This window comes from Geospiza fortis, unplaced genomic scaffold, assembly GCF_000277835.1.
Source record: "Geospiza fortis unplaced genomic scaffold, GeoFor_1.0 scaffold178, whole genome shotgun sequence".
NCBI classification, from domain to species: Eukaryota; Metazoa; Chordata; class Aves; order Passeriformes; family Thraupidae; genus Geospiza; species Geospiza fortis.
Window position 1 is genome coordinate 1170036 of NW_005054466.1, and position 14696 is coordinate 1184731.

The 14696-nt window shown below is 52.2% G+C and overlaps 1 protein-coding gene across 1 annotated transcript; it reads left to right on the top strand.

The window, feature by feature from the left end:
* The first annotated feature begins 1551 nt into the window (after positions 1-1551).
* On the top strand, positions 1552-12069 carry CDC25A (cell division cycle 25A). Its single transcript, XM_031062806.1, is given in 16 exon segments — positions 1552-1626; positions 3363-3417; positions 3787-3819; positions 3952-3988; positions 4359-4460; positions 5188-5286; positions 5901-6035; positions 6721-6795; positions 7374-7523; positions 7786-7878; positions 8331-8393; positions 8503-8601; positions 9445-9476; positions 9478-9567; positions 9895-10006; positions 11336-12069. Coding segments are annotated over 15 exon segments (1272 nt in total). The 5' UTR covers positions 1552-1626; positions 3363-3406; the 3' UTR covers positions 11477-12069.
* The last annotated feature ends 2627 nt before the right edge of the window (positions 12070-14696 follow it).

Sequence of the window (14696 nt, forward strand, 5' to 3'; positions counted from 1 at the left end):
TCCCTCCGGGCCCTCCCGGGCACTTTGTCCCCTCTCCAGAACGTTTTCTTCCCCCTCCCGGACCCGAAGCGAGGCCTAGGGACGCTCCCCCATATATAAAAGCCCCAAGGCCTCCTGGAGTCGTTTTCCTTCCGTCCCATCCACCCCCGTAATTCTCTCCCGCGCAGCGAAGCCTTTTGGAATTCCCGCTCGCCCCTCAAAAAAAAAAAAACCCCAAACTCCCCTGGGATGCCTCCATGCCCCTCTGAAGCCCCAGAGCCCAGTTTAACACCCCCTTCCCCAGGCCCTGCGGAATGTGTCTGCTCCTGCCGGCTCTCAGGAGAGCTCGCATTTCCTTCCCTGTTTCCCCCTTCCCGAAGGAAGGCCTCGGGGTGCTCCTCTGCCCTCACCCCCCAAAAAACCCAGCGAAGCCTCGTGGATCCGTGGATCCCTCCTTTTCCTTTCCCCCAGCCCCAGTGGAGGCCTCGGGGGTCTCTTCGTGCCCTTCTCCGCCCGGCAGTGAGGCACTGAGGGCTCATCCTGCCTGCTCTCCTTCCAGCCCCGCTCCCCACGCTCCAGCCCAGGCCTGCAGCACCCCTTCTCCCAGCCCTTCCCCCAAAAACGGCGCCTCCCGAGCTGTTTCTTCTCCCCATGCCCACCCGCGAGGCCTCAGTTTTAGCCCTCCCGCCCTGCACACCTCCATGTGTCCCTTAGTGTCCCCCACCCCTTGCGGTGCCTCCCTCTGTTCTCTCCTCCTGCCCCATCCCGCATGGATCCCTGCTCTGGGACACCTTCCCCCTGCCCTGCTTCTGCTCTGGGCATTCCCCTCCCTCCTGAGCCCTTTGCTCTGTCCCACAAATCCCTTTGTGTCCCTGCCATGTCCCCCTGCCTGCCCTGTTCCATCCCAGCCCTGTTCTGCTCTCTGCTCTGTGGCCCAGGTGCTGCAGTCTGTGCTCTGCAGCTGCTCCATTTTGCTGCTCTCTGAACTCCTCTAATCCCATTATTCCCACTGTTCCTGCCTTGTGTGGCTCCTGTTTTGTCCTGGCCCACTCAGGTCTCAATGACCCTCCTGGGTTTTATTTGTTGATTTTCTGTCATTCTCATTTCTGCCACCACCTGCTTTATGGTCCTTCCTTCCTTCAGATTCCCGGGATTCCTGCAGACCATTGGCAGTGCCCCCCTTGGAAGTTATTCAGCCCTTTGAATTTGTAGCCCTGGCTACTTTTTTTTTGGGTTTTAATTAACCACTTGCTGGAGCCTCGCTCAAGTAGCTTTTCCCTTATATATGTGGGGCTCCATGTGATTTTCTTCTCTCTCAGCACTGAGGTTTAGCAGATAAAACAAAATTTGGGAGGTAACTATTTATCAAAATGGGTTTGAATTAGAACTTTGGCAATTTTCTCTATGCAAAACCTGAATTAAAGGGGTGGCTGCCAAAGAGGGGATTTCAGTTCCAGGCAGGATAACTGGGCTCTGGGAGGAATCCAGGTGATGCCCACTTGTGCTGTACCTACCTGCAGTGTTGTGCTTCTTGCTTTTAAAGCAAATCCCAACCTTTCCTTTCCAGGCAGCGTGAAAACCTGGACCAAGACGTGGGAACCAAAAATGGATTGCACAGATCAGCCTCTTCAGAGTCCACAGACTCAGGTGGAGCTGCCTCAATTAACAAACATTGATTAGGAATTGGAAAGCAATGCACTTCTACATGGCAGCTGGGGTTTGGAGAGAGAACTGGCCCTTGGAAGGAGGGAGGCAGGTGGAAAATCCCCCAGGAAACCTCTGCAGCTCAGGGTTTGGGCTGTGGATTTTTTTTAAATTTTGCTTTAATTGTCCTGGAGAGTGTGAGCAGCAGGGAGGGAAAACAAGTCCTCACTGTGTTTTCTCTCTTGAAACCCAAACTGTGCCAGTGAGTGGCTCTGTCCTGTGTTCTCCTGTCACCAAGAGCTGGTTGATGATCTGAAACCCCTCAGTTCTGCTACTTCCTGGGAGGATTTCCTGTTTTTCACATGAGATGTTTTATCACTGAAAATCAAATAAGCTCTCACCCCATAACTGGTAGATTCCCTCTGGTGCTTCATTGCTCCAGCTGAGGGAAATGACTGTTTCCACCTGGATTTATGCCCCATTTCGGGGGCACTTTCAGCCTGAAAAAGAATTTTGTGAAGTGCTAAAGTACGAGCACAGCTCACAGACCACAGAGCAGGACAGAGCAACCAGCCTTGCTAAATCCTCACTTTCTGTGGCTCCTCAGGAATCCGTGCTGGAGTGACTCTGGATGTGCCTGAAGTACTCTGGGGCTATGAAGCTGGGCTTGCTTTGTGCTTCTGAAGTGCTTCCTGTTAGTTCCAGGACATTCAGAAGGGCCTTTTGACTGCTTATTTTTGGGAATGAGCCCAAAATTTCTTTGTAGGTCTAGCTAAAAACATGGCTTAAAAAAACCCTAAAGGACTGAATTGTTTATTAAGGTGTGTGTGAGGGAATAAACAGAGTATTCCATGCTGAGTGCCAGCACTGTGTTCCATGTGACAGCCCAGGGAGGGCTTGGGGGGCTTTTTTAAATTCCCCCTGTATTTCCCCAAGCACTGGTGATCCACAGCCAATCCCACGGTGGGGAGTGCCTGTAACTCTTTTTTATTCTGCACTGAGGCGTGGGACTTTGCACGTGAATTCCCTGGGTCTTTCTGTGGAAATGTGTAGCAGTGTGTGGTACTGCCTGGGTATGGATCAGTGGGAAATCTGTGATACTGTCTGAGTATAAATCAGTGAGAAATCTGTGATAGTCCCTGGGTATAAATCAGTGGGAAATCTGTGATACTGCCTGGGTATGGATCAGTGGGAAATCTGTGATACTGCCTGGGTATGGATCAGTGGGAAATCTGTGATAGTGCCTGGGTATAAATCAGTGGGAAATCTGTGATAGTGCCTGGGTATGGATCAGTGGGAAATCTGTGATAGTGCCTGGGTATAAATCAGTGGGAAATCTGTGATAGTGCCTGGGTGTAAATCAGTGGGAAATCTGTGATAGTGCCTGGGTATAAATCAGTGGGAAATCTGTGATACTGCCTGGGTATGGATCAGTGGGAAATCTGTGATACTGCCTGGGTATGGATCAGTGGGAAATCTGTGATACTGCCTGGGTATGGATCAGTGGGAAATCTGTGATACTGCCTGGGTATAAATCAGTGGGAAATCTGTGATAGTCCCTGGGTATAAATCAGTGGGAAATCTGTGATAGTCCCTGGGTATAAATCAGTGGGAAATCTGTGATAGTGCCTGGGTGTAAATCAGTGGGAAATCTGTGATAGTCCCTGGGTATGGATCAGTGGGAAATCTGTGATAGTCCCTGGGTGTAAATCAGTGGGAAATCTGTGTCTCCTGTGCAGGTTTGGCTTTGGATTCTCCTGGCCCTGCGACCTCACACGACGCCATGGAGGACACGTGAGTGCCCCTGTGTGAAACCTGGCATGGTTAACAAACAAACCTGGCCTGGTGAGGCCTGGGCAGGGCTTTCCTCTGCTGGCACAGTGCACTGGGGCTCCCCTGCTGCCCCTCTCCCTGTGCTCCAGAGCTGGAATGCTGGGCTTGGCCCTGCCCCTGCCCAGGGCACCGCAGTGCTGCCTCTGAGCTGGGTGTTGTGCCAACCACATGGCACTGGCACCCACCTGCAGCCTGGGGCTGCACCAAGGTCTGTCTGAACTGCACCTTTTAACATTTGGTTTAAGTCTGTGCCTTAAGAACCACAGAGATGTTTAATTTGGGAAAGACCTCTAAGACCTTCAAGTCCAACCTTTGATCTTTTGCTTTTAGGTTTGAGAAAGCAATCAAATCCAGCAGGCTGAAGTAAGTATGATTCTATTTTAAATTCTTCCTTGGGGTCTCTTTTAGATTATGGAATTAGGGGGTGATTTCTATTCATGTCCCTGCCTTTTAAAGCAAAATGTTGAAATAAATTTTGGTTCTTTTTCATTGTAGCCTTCGAATACCTTTCAGAAGAATCCATTCCCTGCCCGTAAGTGAGAGTGGGATTGATGTTTTATACATGTTAAAGGATTTAGTGTGGTCTTGGTTGAATGCATTTAGTTGAATACTTGTTAATTTTCTGGCTTCAACACCAGCTGCTGGGGTGCTTAATGTCAGAACTGCAGTTTGTAAATTCCCAATCTCACTTAATTTAGTGTGAAATTTCTGTGGTGTGGCTCCATCTCTGCTGCACTGAAGCATTTTGGTCCCTGTACCAAGATGTCAGCAGAGGATTCCTGCACAGGGTGTGCAAAATTTGTAGTCAGAGGCTTTCCAGTCTTTGTTAACCCCTTTAGTGCTTGAAATGTGCTTGTGCAAGGACTGCTGCACAGTCCTGAACTGTCCCTTCTGTGCTGTAGCAAAGCCTGCTGGGCTCCAGCCCTGCTCTGAAGAGAAACCACTCTGACTCTCTGGACACTGATGCTTTCCAGCCTTTGGAACAGGATGAAAATAAGGAAAATGTGAGTGCTGTTTCCTGATGCCTGTGGGAGGGGAGGGACAGCTGGATTAACACATCCCGGCACAGGGCATGTGATGGGAAAGGCTTCAATTCCTCCCTGCCAGGCTGTTCTTCAGGCACAACCACCTTTAGCTCAGCTTTTCTGAAGGGAACTTGCAGCTCTGATTAGAGCTGTTGGCAGGTTAATAAAAATGGGGAAGACTTTGCCCAGTTCTGCCTTGGTGCCACTGACCCTGACTCCTTTCTGGCTGTGGCAGAGGAAAATCTGTTCCCCCTGCTTACTCTGGGCTGGAGCTGCCTCCAGAAGGGATTTGGGGAGGTCACCCCTGGCTGTCCCCACTGCTGCCATGGGGAGCCCTGGTTCCTCTTGGATTCAGTGTCCTGGGTCTGCCCTGGCTGCTGGGAATCCTGTAGGAAATGAGGGGTCAGTGCTTGGCTGCCTCCAAGAATTGATTTATTTATTCTGCAGAGAATTGACTGACAGAAATAGAGAAGCCCTGCCCTGTAGGGTGATGCCAAGAGCATAAATGCTGGGTTGTGTTAGATAAAACACTGCTGTAACATCTTTAATTTGAAAACATTCACCTTCAGCCTATTCTGTTGGCAGCAGGGAGCTTAAATCCAAAATGTCAGGCACTTTAAGAAATTGGAAAAGATAAAAGGATCCAAGCAGCTTAACACAGTTTGTAATTTTGATAAAATGATCATTTTGCTGTTTTTTATTTCAGGAATCATTTGAGTTCAAGAAGCCAACCAAACCAGCTTCTCGTGGCTTCCGTGACGGGAGGGGTGTTCCTGCAGCAAGGCAGAATTCATCTCCAGCTCAGGTACTTGGTTCTTCTCAACCAATTCTCACCTAAAATTCTCTGCCATCAAAATAACCAAATCAGGGTTCTAAAGTGGTGATGTCAGATAAATAAGTTTTTCTGTCTGCCAGATAAGAGAATTCTTCTCACCTTTGGCTCATGAGAAATTTGAAACATTGCTCTGGGAAAGATGAGTCAGGACAGAGCTGGGGTTCTGCTCAGTAAGTGAAGGGAGTGTGGACATTGATTTGGATTGAAATGGTCAGTAAAGCTGATACTGAATGTTCAGGCAGATGCATTTGGAACAACATACCAAACTCTGTACATGCAGCTGGATTTTGTGTCCAGATGTGACATCCAGGAAGAAAAATTACCTTATTCGTACCCTGTTGTTTAGAAAAAGCAACTGAAAAATCATTGTCCAGAAACAGAGCTGGGGGGCCAAGCCTTGTCTCAGCTCCCTGGATCCAGCAGCCTTCCAGAATCCTGCTGATCCCTGCCTGTGCTGCAGCTCAGGGCTGGGGATAACCACAGTGTTCCCTGGCGTGCAGGGAGCCCTGGTGGCCCCTCCTTGGCTGCAGCATCCTGCAGGGAGCAGAGGGAATGCTGTTAAAACTCCCTCTGTGTCCCCTCAGCTGCCCATGGCAGAAACAGCCTCTGGGGAACAGGAGAACTCCAGGGCAGCCTTCCTGCAGCAGCATTCCCTGCCCTCCTCGGAGAGTGAGGATGATGATGGCTTCATGGAGCTGCTGGATGACCAGGACTTGAAGGTGTGTGCAGAGGGGATGGGGTGGAGATCCCCAGATCAGCTCTGCCTGATGTGTCTGGTGTGCTGTGGCTGCAGTCAGGGTGCTCAGACTGCGCCACGCTGGGTTTTTGGCAATCACAGAAGCCCAGACTGCTCTGGGTTGGAAGGGACCTTAAAGCTTATCGAGTTCCAATCCCCTTCACGTGGGCAGGGACATCTCCCACAAGGAGATTAATTAGTTCTCATCATCTTTTCTAACTCCCACTGGGGTGCCTTTATCTTATAAATGCTCTTTCCTAGTGCAGCCAGTGGGATTTGTTTGGGGTCTGAACAAATGAATTATTTTTAGTTTGAGGACAGAGGGAATTTAAACAGTTGGCATTTTTCTTTAGAAACTTGCTGAAAAAGTCAGAGGTGGTGATTGCTTTGAGCCACTTAGATACAAAACTGTTTTCAGGGGAGTTTGAAATGTTTAAAGCCCCAGAGGCTCATCTTTGTTAATCAATCAATGAATTGATAAACTCACCTTGTCCAACATGGCTCCACTCAGTTCCATTATTTCCTGAAGAATCGCACTGGTGATGGAGTTAAATCCCTGCAGCTGCTCTGGGAGCTGGTTCCAGCTGGAATGTTCACCTGAGGCAGGCAGGAGCTGTACCTGCAGTGTGTCTGTGGTGAGGGATGAGCAGGATTTCCCTCTCTTGCAGAACGATGAGGAGATGCCCTCAGATGTGTCCAGTCTCTGGACGGCGCCGCTGGTCATGAGGAGAGCGGACAGCCGGGTGAGTGTCCCACAGGGGACAGGGACTGTGTCACCCCTCTGTCCCTGCATCCCTGAGAGCAGAACAAGCCCTGGCACAACCCCCTGCACAATTCCCTTATCTCTGGGGCAGTTCACCTGGCAGACTCTGTCAGTGTGGAACAATTGGTGTTTAAAGGAATAGAATTTCTTCTTGCACTTCATAAATGTGAGAAGATCTTGACTTCCCTTATCAGAATCTTGGCATATGTGGAATTCACTCTGCAGGGACTCACCTGGAATCCTGTAACCTGATGCTTTGATAACAGACTGGGAAAGGAGCTCCAGCAGAAAGCTCTTTAATCTGGTGATAAATTGGCTGCTAATTGATGTAGAGCATTTTGCTGGCTCTTTATCTTGCTTATGGTGCCCCAAGCTCCCCCAGTAACAAGTGTTACTGGAAATGCAAAGCCTGGATAATTCAGATTAACAGCCCCCTGTTGCTCTGCAGTGGTGGTGCCTTCAATGAGGCCAAGATTGGAATAACCTGAAAGCCTGAGTTGTGTTTGTTTTCTTTTATAAACCTTTGCTGGACAACTCAACTCCTCTCCTCCCCTGTAGGCCAAGCGGTGCCGGCTGTTTGGCTCTTCATCCATGTCAAGCATTGCAGGAAGAACCACCCAGAAAAGGATGGAGAGATCCCAGGAGGAGAATTCTCCAGGGAAAAGCAAGAAGAGGAAAAGCCTGCCAGGAACTTCTGAGGACTCCACGGTTGGTGGCTCAGCATCCAGTTTGTGACACAGAATTGATGAGGGGAGATGCAGAGTTGGGGTCTGGTTTGTGAAGGTTGGTGGGAGCTTTTCCAGGTGGATTCTTGGGGCAGCAATTCCACAGTGCTGAACTTGAGCTCTGCCCTGAGCAAGGAAGCTGAGGGGCCAGTTCAGGGCTTGGGAGTGCACTCCAAGCTGTCAGCTGTGGGAAACAGGGAATGGGGTGTGTCTGTCCTCATGGATCTCTGACCTGTGTCCTGCAGAGCCTGAAGCTGGTGAGGACCCAGCCCTCCACAGCAGAGATTGAGAGCATTTTGGACAGTGACCAGAGGGACCTTATCGGGGACTTCTCCAAGGTAATTCCAGAGATTCCATGGCCAAGTGTTGAATGAAGTGTTTTGAGGGCCTCTCTTGGTGGGGATGTCTCAAACCAGCCCAGAAAAACACTTCCCTTTAGAGAGGCTCTTCTGTTCCCTCAAAAACCTGCCTTGCTTCTTTGGACTTGATCTTGGAGGTCTTTTCCAACCTTAACAATTCTTTAGTCTTCAAACAACCAGGAGAGGCTGTTGGTGAGACAGGGATGGCCCAGGTTGGACACAAACTGATCCATTTGTGGTTAAAGCCCTATCAAATCCTCTAGTGTGGGAGCCAAAACCGAAATTCTGTGCCTGATTTTAGCATTCTTAGGAGCTTTAAGTCCTGCAGAGGTTCTGGCCAGCAGAGTCTCTGTCAGAGAGTGACCTGCTGGATGCTGTGCTGTCACCCATGTGACTCACAGCTGGAATTTTCTCAATCCTGTCTCTTCCAGAGTTATTTATTTGACACTGTCGATGGGAAACATCAAGATTTAAAATACATCGACTCCGAAATGGTGAGTGCTTCAAGGGAGCCAGAAAAATTCTTTAGTGAGGGTTGGGGAACAACACAGAAATGGCTTGAAACAACTAAACTCTGTTTTTTTTGTGGTCTTTTTTTCTCAGATTGTGTCTGTGCTGACTGGGAAGTTTGAGAGCTTCATCAAGCAGTGTGTGATAATTGACTGTAGATACCCCTATGAGTATGAAGGGGGGCACATCAAGGTATGTGGGCCCCATAAGAGCAGGGCAGGTGGTCTGAAGCTGCAGCCTGGGGTCTCTGGGATCCCTGTGGGGCTGATTTTTATCCAAGGCCCTGTGGATATGTTATTCCTGAGGGGTCCCTCTGGGATCCTGTCGTGCTCACCCACTGCCTGGGTTTGGACCCTGAGCCCACACGTGGGCCATGAAGGGGCTGTTCCCTCAGAAGAGGGGACATTCTGCTCTCTGTAAGCAGAGGAGGGGCCTGTGGCCCTCAGGGTGGCAGAGGTTCCTGAGGAGGATGTGACACTCAGTGTCCAGCATCCTCATATCTCAGGAGGCTAAAATTGGAGTGCTAAACTTCATTTCAGTGACAGGCTCCAAAGGAAAAATGGCTGTGTAAAACATAACCAGGAACAGGTCACCCAGACACCTTGTGGTGTTTGAGCCCCTCTCAGTGCCTGGAGGGGCTCCAGCAGAGCTGGAGAGGGACTGGGGACAAGGCATGGAGGGACAGGACACAGGCAATGGCCTCCACTGCCAGAGGGCAGGGATGAATGGGATATGGGGAAGGGATTCCTGGCTGAGGAATCACACAGAGCCAGTTCCAGACTGCCCATGGTGTCCTGGTGGGGTTTGGAGCTGTGCTGGGAGAGGGTTCCAGACTGTCCATGGTGCCCTGGTGGGGTTTGGAGCTGTGCTGGGAGAGGGTTCCAGACTCTGTGGTGCCCTGGTGGGGTTTGGAGCTGTGCTGGGAGAGGGTTCCAGAGCTCCTCCAGCAAACCCAGATGAGGCATTGGTTCCCAAGGGAATGGGGTGAGTTTGTGGCTGTTCCCCTGCACTCAGTGCTTGCACTCTGCCCTGCAGGGTGCCATAAACCTGCACATGGCTGCAGAATTGCCTGCTGAAGAAGCCCATCCAGCCGTCGGAGGACAAGCGCGTCATCGTGGTGTTCCACTGCGAGTTCTCCTCGGAGCGGGGCCCGCGCATGTGAGCTCCTCTCCCTGGGGCAGGCTTCCCACTGCACTGGGAGCACTGGGAGGGGCTGGCCTGGCTCCACTTGCTGTGCACGGGGTGGTTGGCACCTCTGGCAGGGTTGGCACAGCCTGGTGGGTGAGGAGCCGTGCTGGGCCTGGGCTGGAGCACTGCAATGTGCAGAGGGGAAAGGAAAAGCCTCTGAGCTGTGGCTGTGGGGCTGCTCAGGCTCTCCCTGACTGGCAGCTCCAGCTCCTCCTTTGAGGGATGGGGGGTTTGGGGTGCAGCTTTGGGAGTTACTGGGTCAATGTGGGATTTAACACGGGATTTTCCATGCTGCAGGTGCCGGTTTGTGAGGGAGCAGGACAGGCTGAGCAATGAGTACCCCAACCTGCACTACCCAGAGCTCTACGTGCTCAAGGGAGGCTACAAGGATTTCTTCTCGAGGTGCCAGGTGGGTAAGGTGGATTTCTCATCCCTGGCAGTGTCCAAGGCCAGGTGGGAAGGGGCTTGGAGCAGCCTGGGACAGTGGAAGGTGTCTCTGCCCATGGCAGAGTGTGGAACAAGATCTTTTAGGTCCCTCCAACCCAAGCCTTTCTATGGTCTCTATCACACTCAAATAATATTAATTTCTTCCTACTCAAACTTGTCCTTGGGGCAGAGTGGTTTGGCTGGGGGGCTTTTTCTCTTCTCTCTTTTTCATTGGGCTGGTCCCAGAGCAGCTCAGCCTGTTCCATGTCTTGGAGCTGTCTTCCTGCCATAGCTGAAGGGCTTTTCCACTTGTCTCAAGTAAAATAGAAGTGGGTTCTGCCCCTTTAGAACAAACTGTCACTCAGAGAAAGGATTTCAGCCTGCTCAGAGCAGGGGAGAAGACAAGGCTTGACAGCAATTGCTGGATAATAAATGGAAACCCGAGGTATTGTACAGTCCTAAACCAGCAAAATTGAAAACCTGAGCTTGGAGTTTGCAGCCTCTAATTGAGACAGGGAAACTAAAACCCACCCCCCAGCACTTCAGGGCTGGGATTTCTCCTGTCCTTGGCTCCTGCTCCTGCAGCATTTCCATGGTCCCAGCACTCCTGGGATCTGTCCTGCTGCTGGGACACAAACAGGCCTCAGCTCCTCATCCCTGGGCCGTGGGAGATACCTGGCCTGTCCATGGCCAGCTGCATGGGGCTGTCAGCTCCTTCCCTGTGGGATGTTGGCTCTCCCAGCCCTGCAGTTGATGGCAGCCAGTGCTGCCCGGGATTTGGCTCTGCCTGTGATCTGCTGCCTGCCCTGGGCTGAGGGACACCCGGGGTTTGGGGTGTCCCCGTGGACTTTGGGCTGTCCTGAGGAGAGGGCACCGAGGCCTCAAGGTGGCAGCACGGGACAGCCAAGGGCAGCTCCGTGGGAGCCGGGAGCTGTCCCGAGGCACACGGATCATGGAATGCTCAGGGCTGGAGGGGACCCGCAGTGATCATTGTTCCCTAAATCCACGATCTTGCCGTGATCAGCCGCCCTGCTCTGACCATCTGAGCTGGAACATCCTCCCAGTCTGTGCCTTGCAAGGTGAACTCTCAACCAGCTCAGCCTGTGTGTTCTCTGCCAGGAAATTTGGGATGAGAGCCCTGTACACAAAGCCCTTGTTTTGATGGCTGTAACCTGAATCTCTCTGGGCTCTGTGTGTCTGCCTCAGAGCTCCTTCCTGGAAGGGGGGTCTGTCCCTGTTTGCTCCAGTGGCTGCTGGTGCTGGGATCAGCACCCCGGTGGCACTGAGGTGACCCCAGCTCCTGTTTCCCCAGAGCTTCTGCGAGCCCCAGAGCTACCGCCCGATGCACCACAAGGACTTCAAGGAGGACCTGAAGAGGTTCCGCACCAAGAGCCGGACCTGGGCCGGGGAGAAGAGCAAGAGGGAGATGTACAGTCGGCTCAAGAAGCTCTGAGGGCTGCAGGGACCTGCAAGGACTGCCCAGCCTGGGGGCTGCAGTGGGACAGCCACGTGTTCCTGTGCTCCCACCCCCCTGGGCTGTCTCCTCCCTGGGATCACCTGGACCTCGGCCCCGCGAGCCGGATTCCGGCTGGGAGCTGCCTTGGGATTCTTTTGGTTACGTTGCTTCGTGAAAATATTGTGGCTTCTTGTGTTGTGTGACACCCCCAGATCGCCCAGGGAGGGTGGGGACAGCCTCGTGGGGCTGGGCTTGGTGTCAGCACTGCCAGGGAATTGTAGTACCTGTTAATTTTTTAAATGCTTAATTTTATTTAAATACAGTCAAATGAAGCCAATACCGCTGCGGTTGGATCATCTGGGTTGTACTTAAACCTTGTTTCTGCTCCAGGGTGACCTGCTGGGGGGGACTGGGGGGGGTCATTGTTTTTCTCAATGCAGTTTTGGTTCTGTGTAGCATTGTGGGAAGGAAAATGGGAAATATCCCATGATGGCTCAGGATTCCCAACTGGGCCAGCGCTGCAGGAAGCCCTGGGAGCCCATCTGAGGGAAACTGCTTATTGTTCATAAACATCACATTCACCTCGTTCACTCCAGGGTGTTTCATTTCATGGGCTGTTTGTGGTGGTTCTGGAGGAGTTGGTGTTTTGGTGGAGGGAGAGGTTTTGGGAGCTGAGGGGGTGCAGCAGTTGGGTGATCCCAGGATTCTCAGTGGTGTCGCTGCTGCCTCTGTGCCTGTGAGTTGTTGTTCTTATCCTGAAACGTTGCCAGAGCAGATCCTGGCTGTGAGGGATCCCAGAAGCTGCTCTGACTCTGACACCTCTTCCCTGGGGGTGGCTGTGGCCATCTCTCCATCTGCCAGGAAAGGCAGGAGGTGGAATTTATCCGTGGGGGAAGCAGAACTTCCTCAGCTGTGTTGGACCCCCCAGCTGAGGAAGTTCTGCAGTCCCAAACTGCTTTGCTGCTGGTTTTGGGGTCACTTCAGCCCCAACTCCTAAATCCATCTTCCTCACACCAACTTCCAGGTGAAAACTGCTGCTCCTGGGAAGCTCCACATGCCTGGGAACTTCCTGGCTCACTCTGTTGTATCCATGTCAAAAAATACTGAAATGGGGGGGGGGGTTATGTGGAATTTTAACTTGCTTTTTTTTTTTTTTTGAAACCTATTTCTTAAAACCTGCTGTTAATCCTTTTGCTCCCAAGAGGATTAAACTTGGAATTATTTCTTGTTTAAAAAAAAAAATTGGAATTTGCTGTTTTCCCTCAGAGCCGAATCTCTTGAATGGGGAGATGATGAAATGTTAAATCAGAAGCGATGGTTACAATTTTCTCCCATTGCCTTGGGAAGGAGGTTTGGGATGCTGGAGAGTCAGGAAAGGTCACTAAGTGCCCCAAACGGCCCTTTGGTCCAGCCCAGGGGTGAAGCACCAGCTCAGCACCACAAGGGCTGGGCAGGCTCTCTCAGTCCCACTCTGCCATCCAGCTGTTGCTCCATGGGAATGTTTAACTCCTCCTCCTGTCCAGAAAGAGCAGATGGATGCTGGCCTGGGTCAGGCTGCTCCTTTCCAAGGTCACTCAGCTGCAGCACAGCCATGGCAGCAGTCCTGGTTCACAGCTGCACTTCCCCTCCCTCTGCTCCTTGTCCCAGCCTCCTGGTGCTCAGGGTGTGGGGTGGGTGGTGTGGCTGAGGCCCCGCAGGGCAGGGATTGGGAATGGCTGAAACCCCAGAGGGGTGCAGAGGAGACCCCCCTGTTCCTGTCCCAGCCCACCTTGTTCTGTGTGTTGGGAGCCCTGGGGAGGGAGAGGGATCTAAACAGGATCCAAACTCTCAAAACTGAGGGATTGCCATGGGCACAAGGAAAAAGTCCTAAAAACCCAAATTCTTGCCTGCACCTCTCCTTGCAGCAGGACATGGATGAGCTGCTTGCTCGTGGTGGCAGAATGCCAGGCTGGTGCTGGGTGCTTTTTGTGTCTTTGTTTGTTGCTTCCAGGACAAACTCCCAGAGCAGCTGTGTCTGTCCCTGGATCCCTGGCAGTGCCCAAGGCCAGGTGGGAGCAGCCTGGGACAGTGGGAGGTGTCCCTGCCATGGCAGGGGGGCACTGGGTGGGCTTTGAGGTCCCTTGAACCCAAACCATTTGGGGTTCCACCATCAGGGCTGCAGCCCCCTGAGTGCCAGAGCTGTGTGCTCCCCTCACTCCATCCCTGCTGGGGCCAGTCACAGCTGCCTTCTGCCTGAGGATCCTGCTCTGTGCTGGACTTTTTCCCAGGAGGGCACCTGAGGGGGCTCTTGTGTTGAGGATGTGATGAGCAGGAGGCCAACAACGGGGTCAGATTGAAAAGCTTCCCTGGAAATCCAGCACGGTGCCTCCCAAGCCTCGGGAGGCTCGGGCAGAGAATGGGGTGGGGTTTCTTTCCTCCTTCCCTCCATCTGTCACCCTGAAAACTGGTGTTGAAAGCAGCTTAAACCTTCATCAGCCTCAGCCCCCAGCTCCTGAACGCTGCAGAGCTCGGTGCTTCCTCCCATACCCGTTACCTTTGTGGCCTAAAGGACTCTCATGCTCTGTCTTTGGGGCTAATAAAGGCCAGCTGCAAAGGGCCAGCTGCCCTGCTGTGCCAGCAGCTCCTGGAGCCCCTGGATTCCCTTGGGAATCGGCAGTGGGCGTTGGACATCCCTCCAGTGCTGCCTCAGGGGTTTTCAGGCTCCCTTAAGAATAGCCAAGAGGTGATTTTAGCCATAACCAGGCAATTCTCTGGTTTAAAATCCTTTTGCATCTTCTCAAACAAACCTTGTTTGCCTTTTTTTTTGCCTCCTCTGTTTTCTTTGTGCAGCAGCTCTTCCCAGGCCTCTTGGAGCCTGTTCCCACATCCCCGCTCCTTTCCCACATCCCCATTCCTGCCCTGCATGTGCCCAGCCCCTGTGAATTCCAAACTTGGAATTTTCTGTAGTTTTTTGTCCAGTGAAGCCGCCCCAGCTGAGGCTCTGCTGGGCCAGGAGGGACTGTCCCAGCTGGAGGCAGGAGCATGGAGTGAGAACCAGAAAAGGGTAAAGCAGGATCTCTGCAGGGCCTGAGTGCTGGTGCTTTCGGCTGAGGTTCAAATCAGGTAAAATTCACTAAAATTCCCCAACAAGCCAAGCTCCTGCAGGTTTGCAAGTGGTGCTGCCAGATGTGTCAGGCAGTGGCTGGGAGAGCCAGTGCTGAGGGCTCTGGCAAGGAGA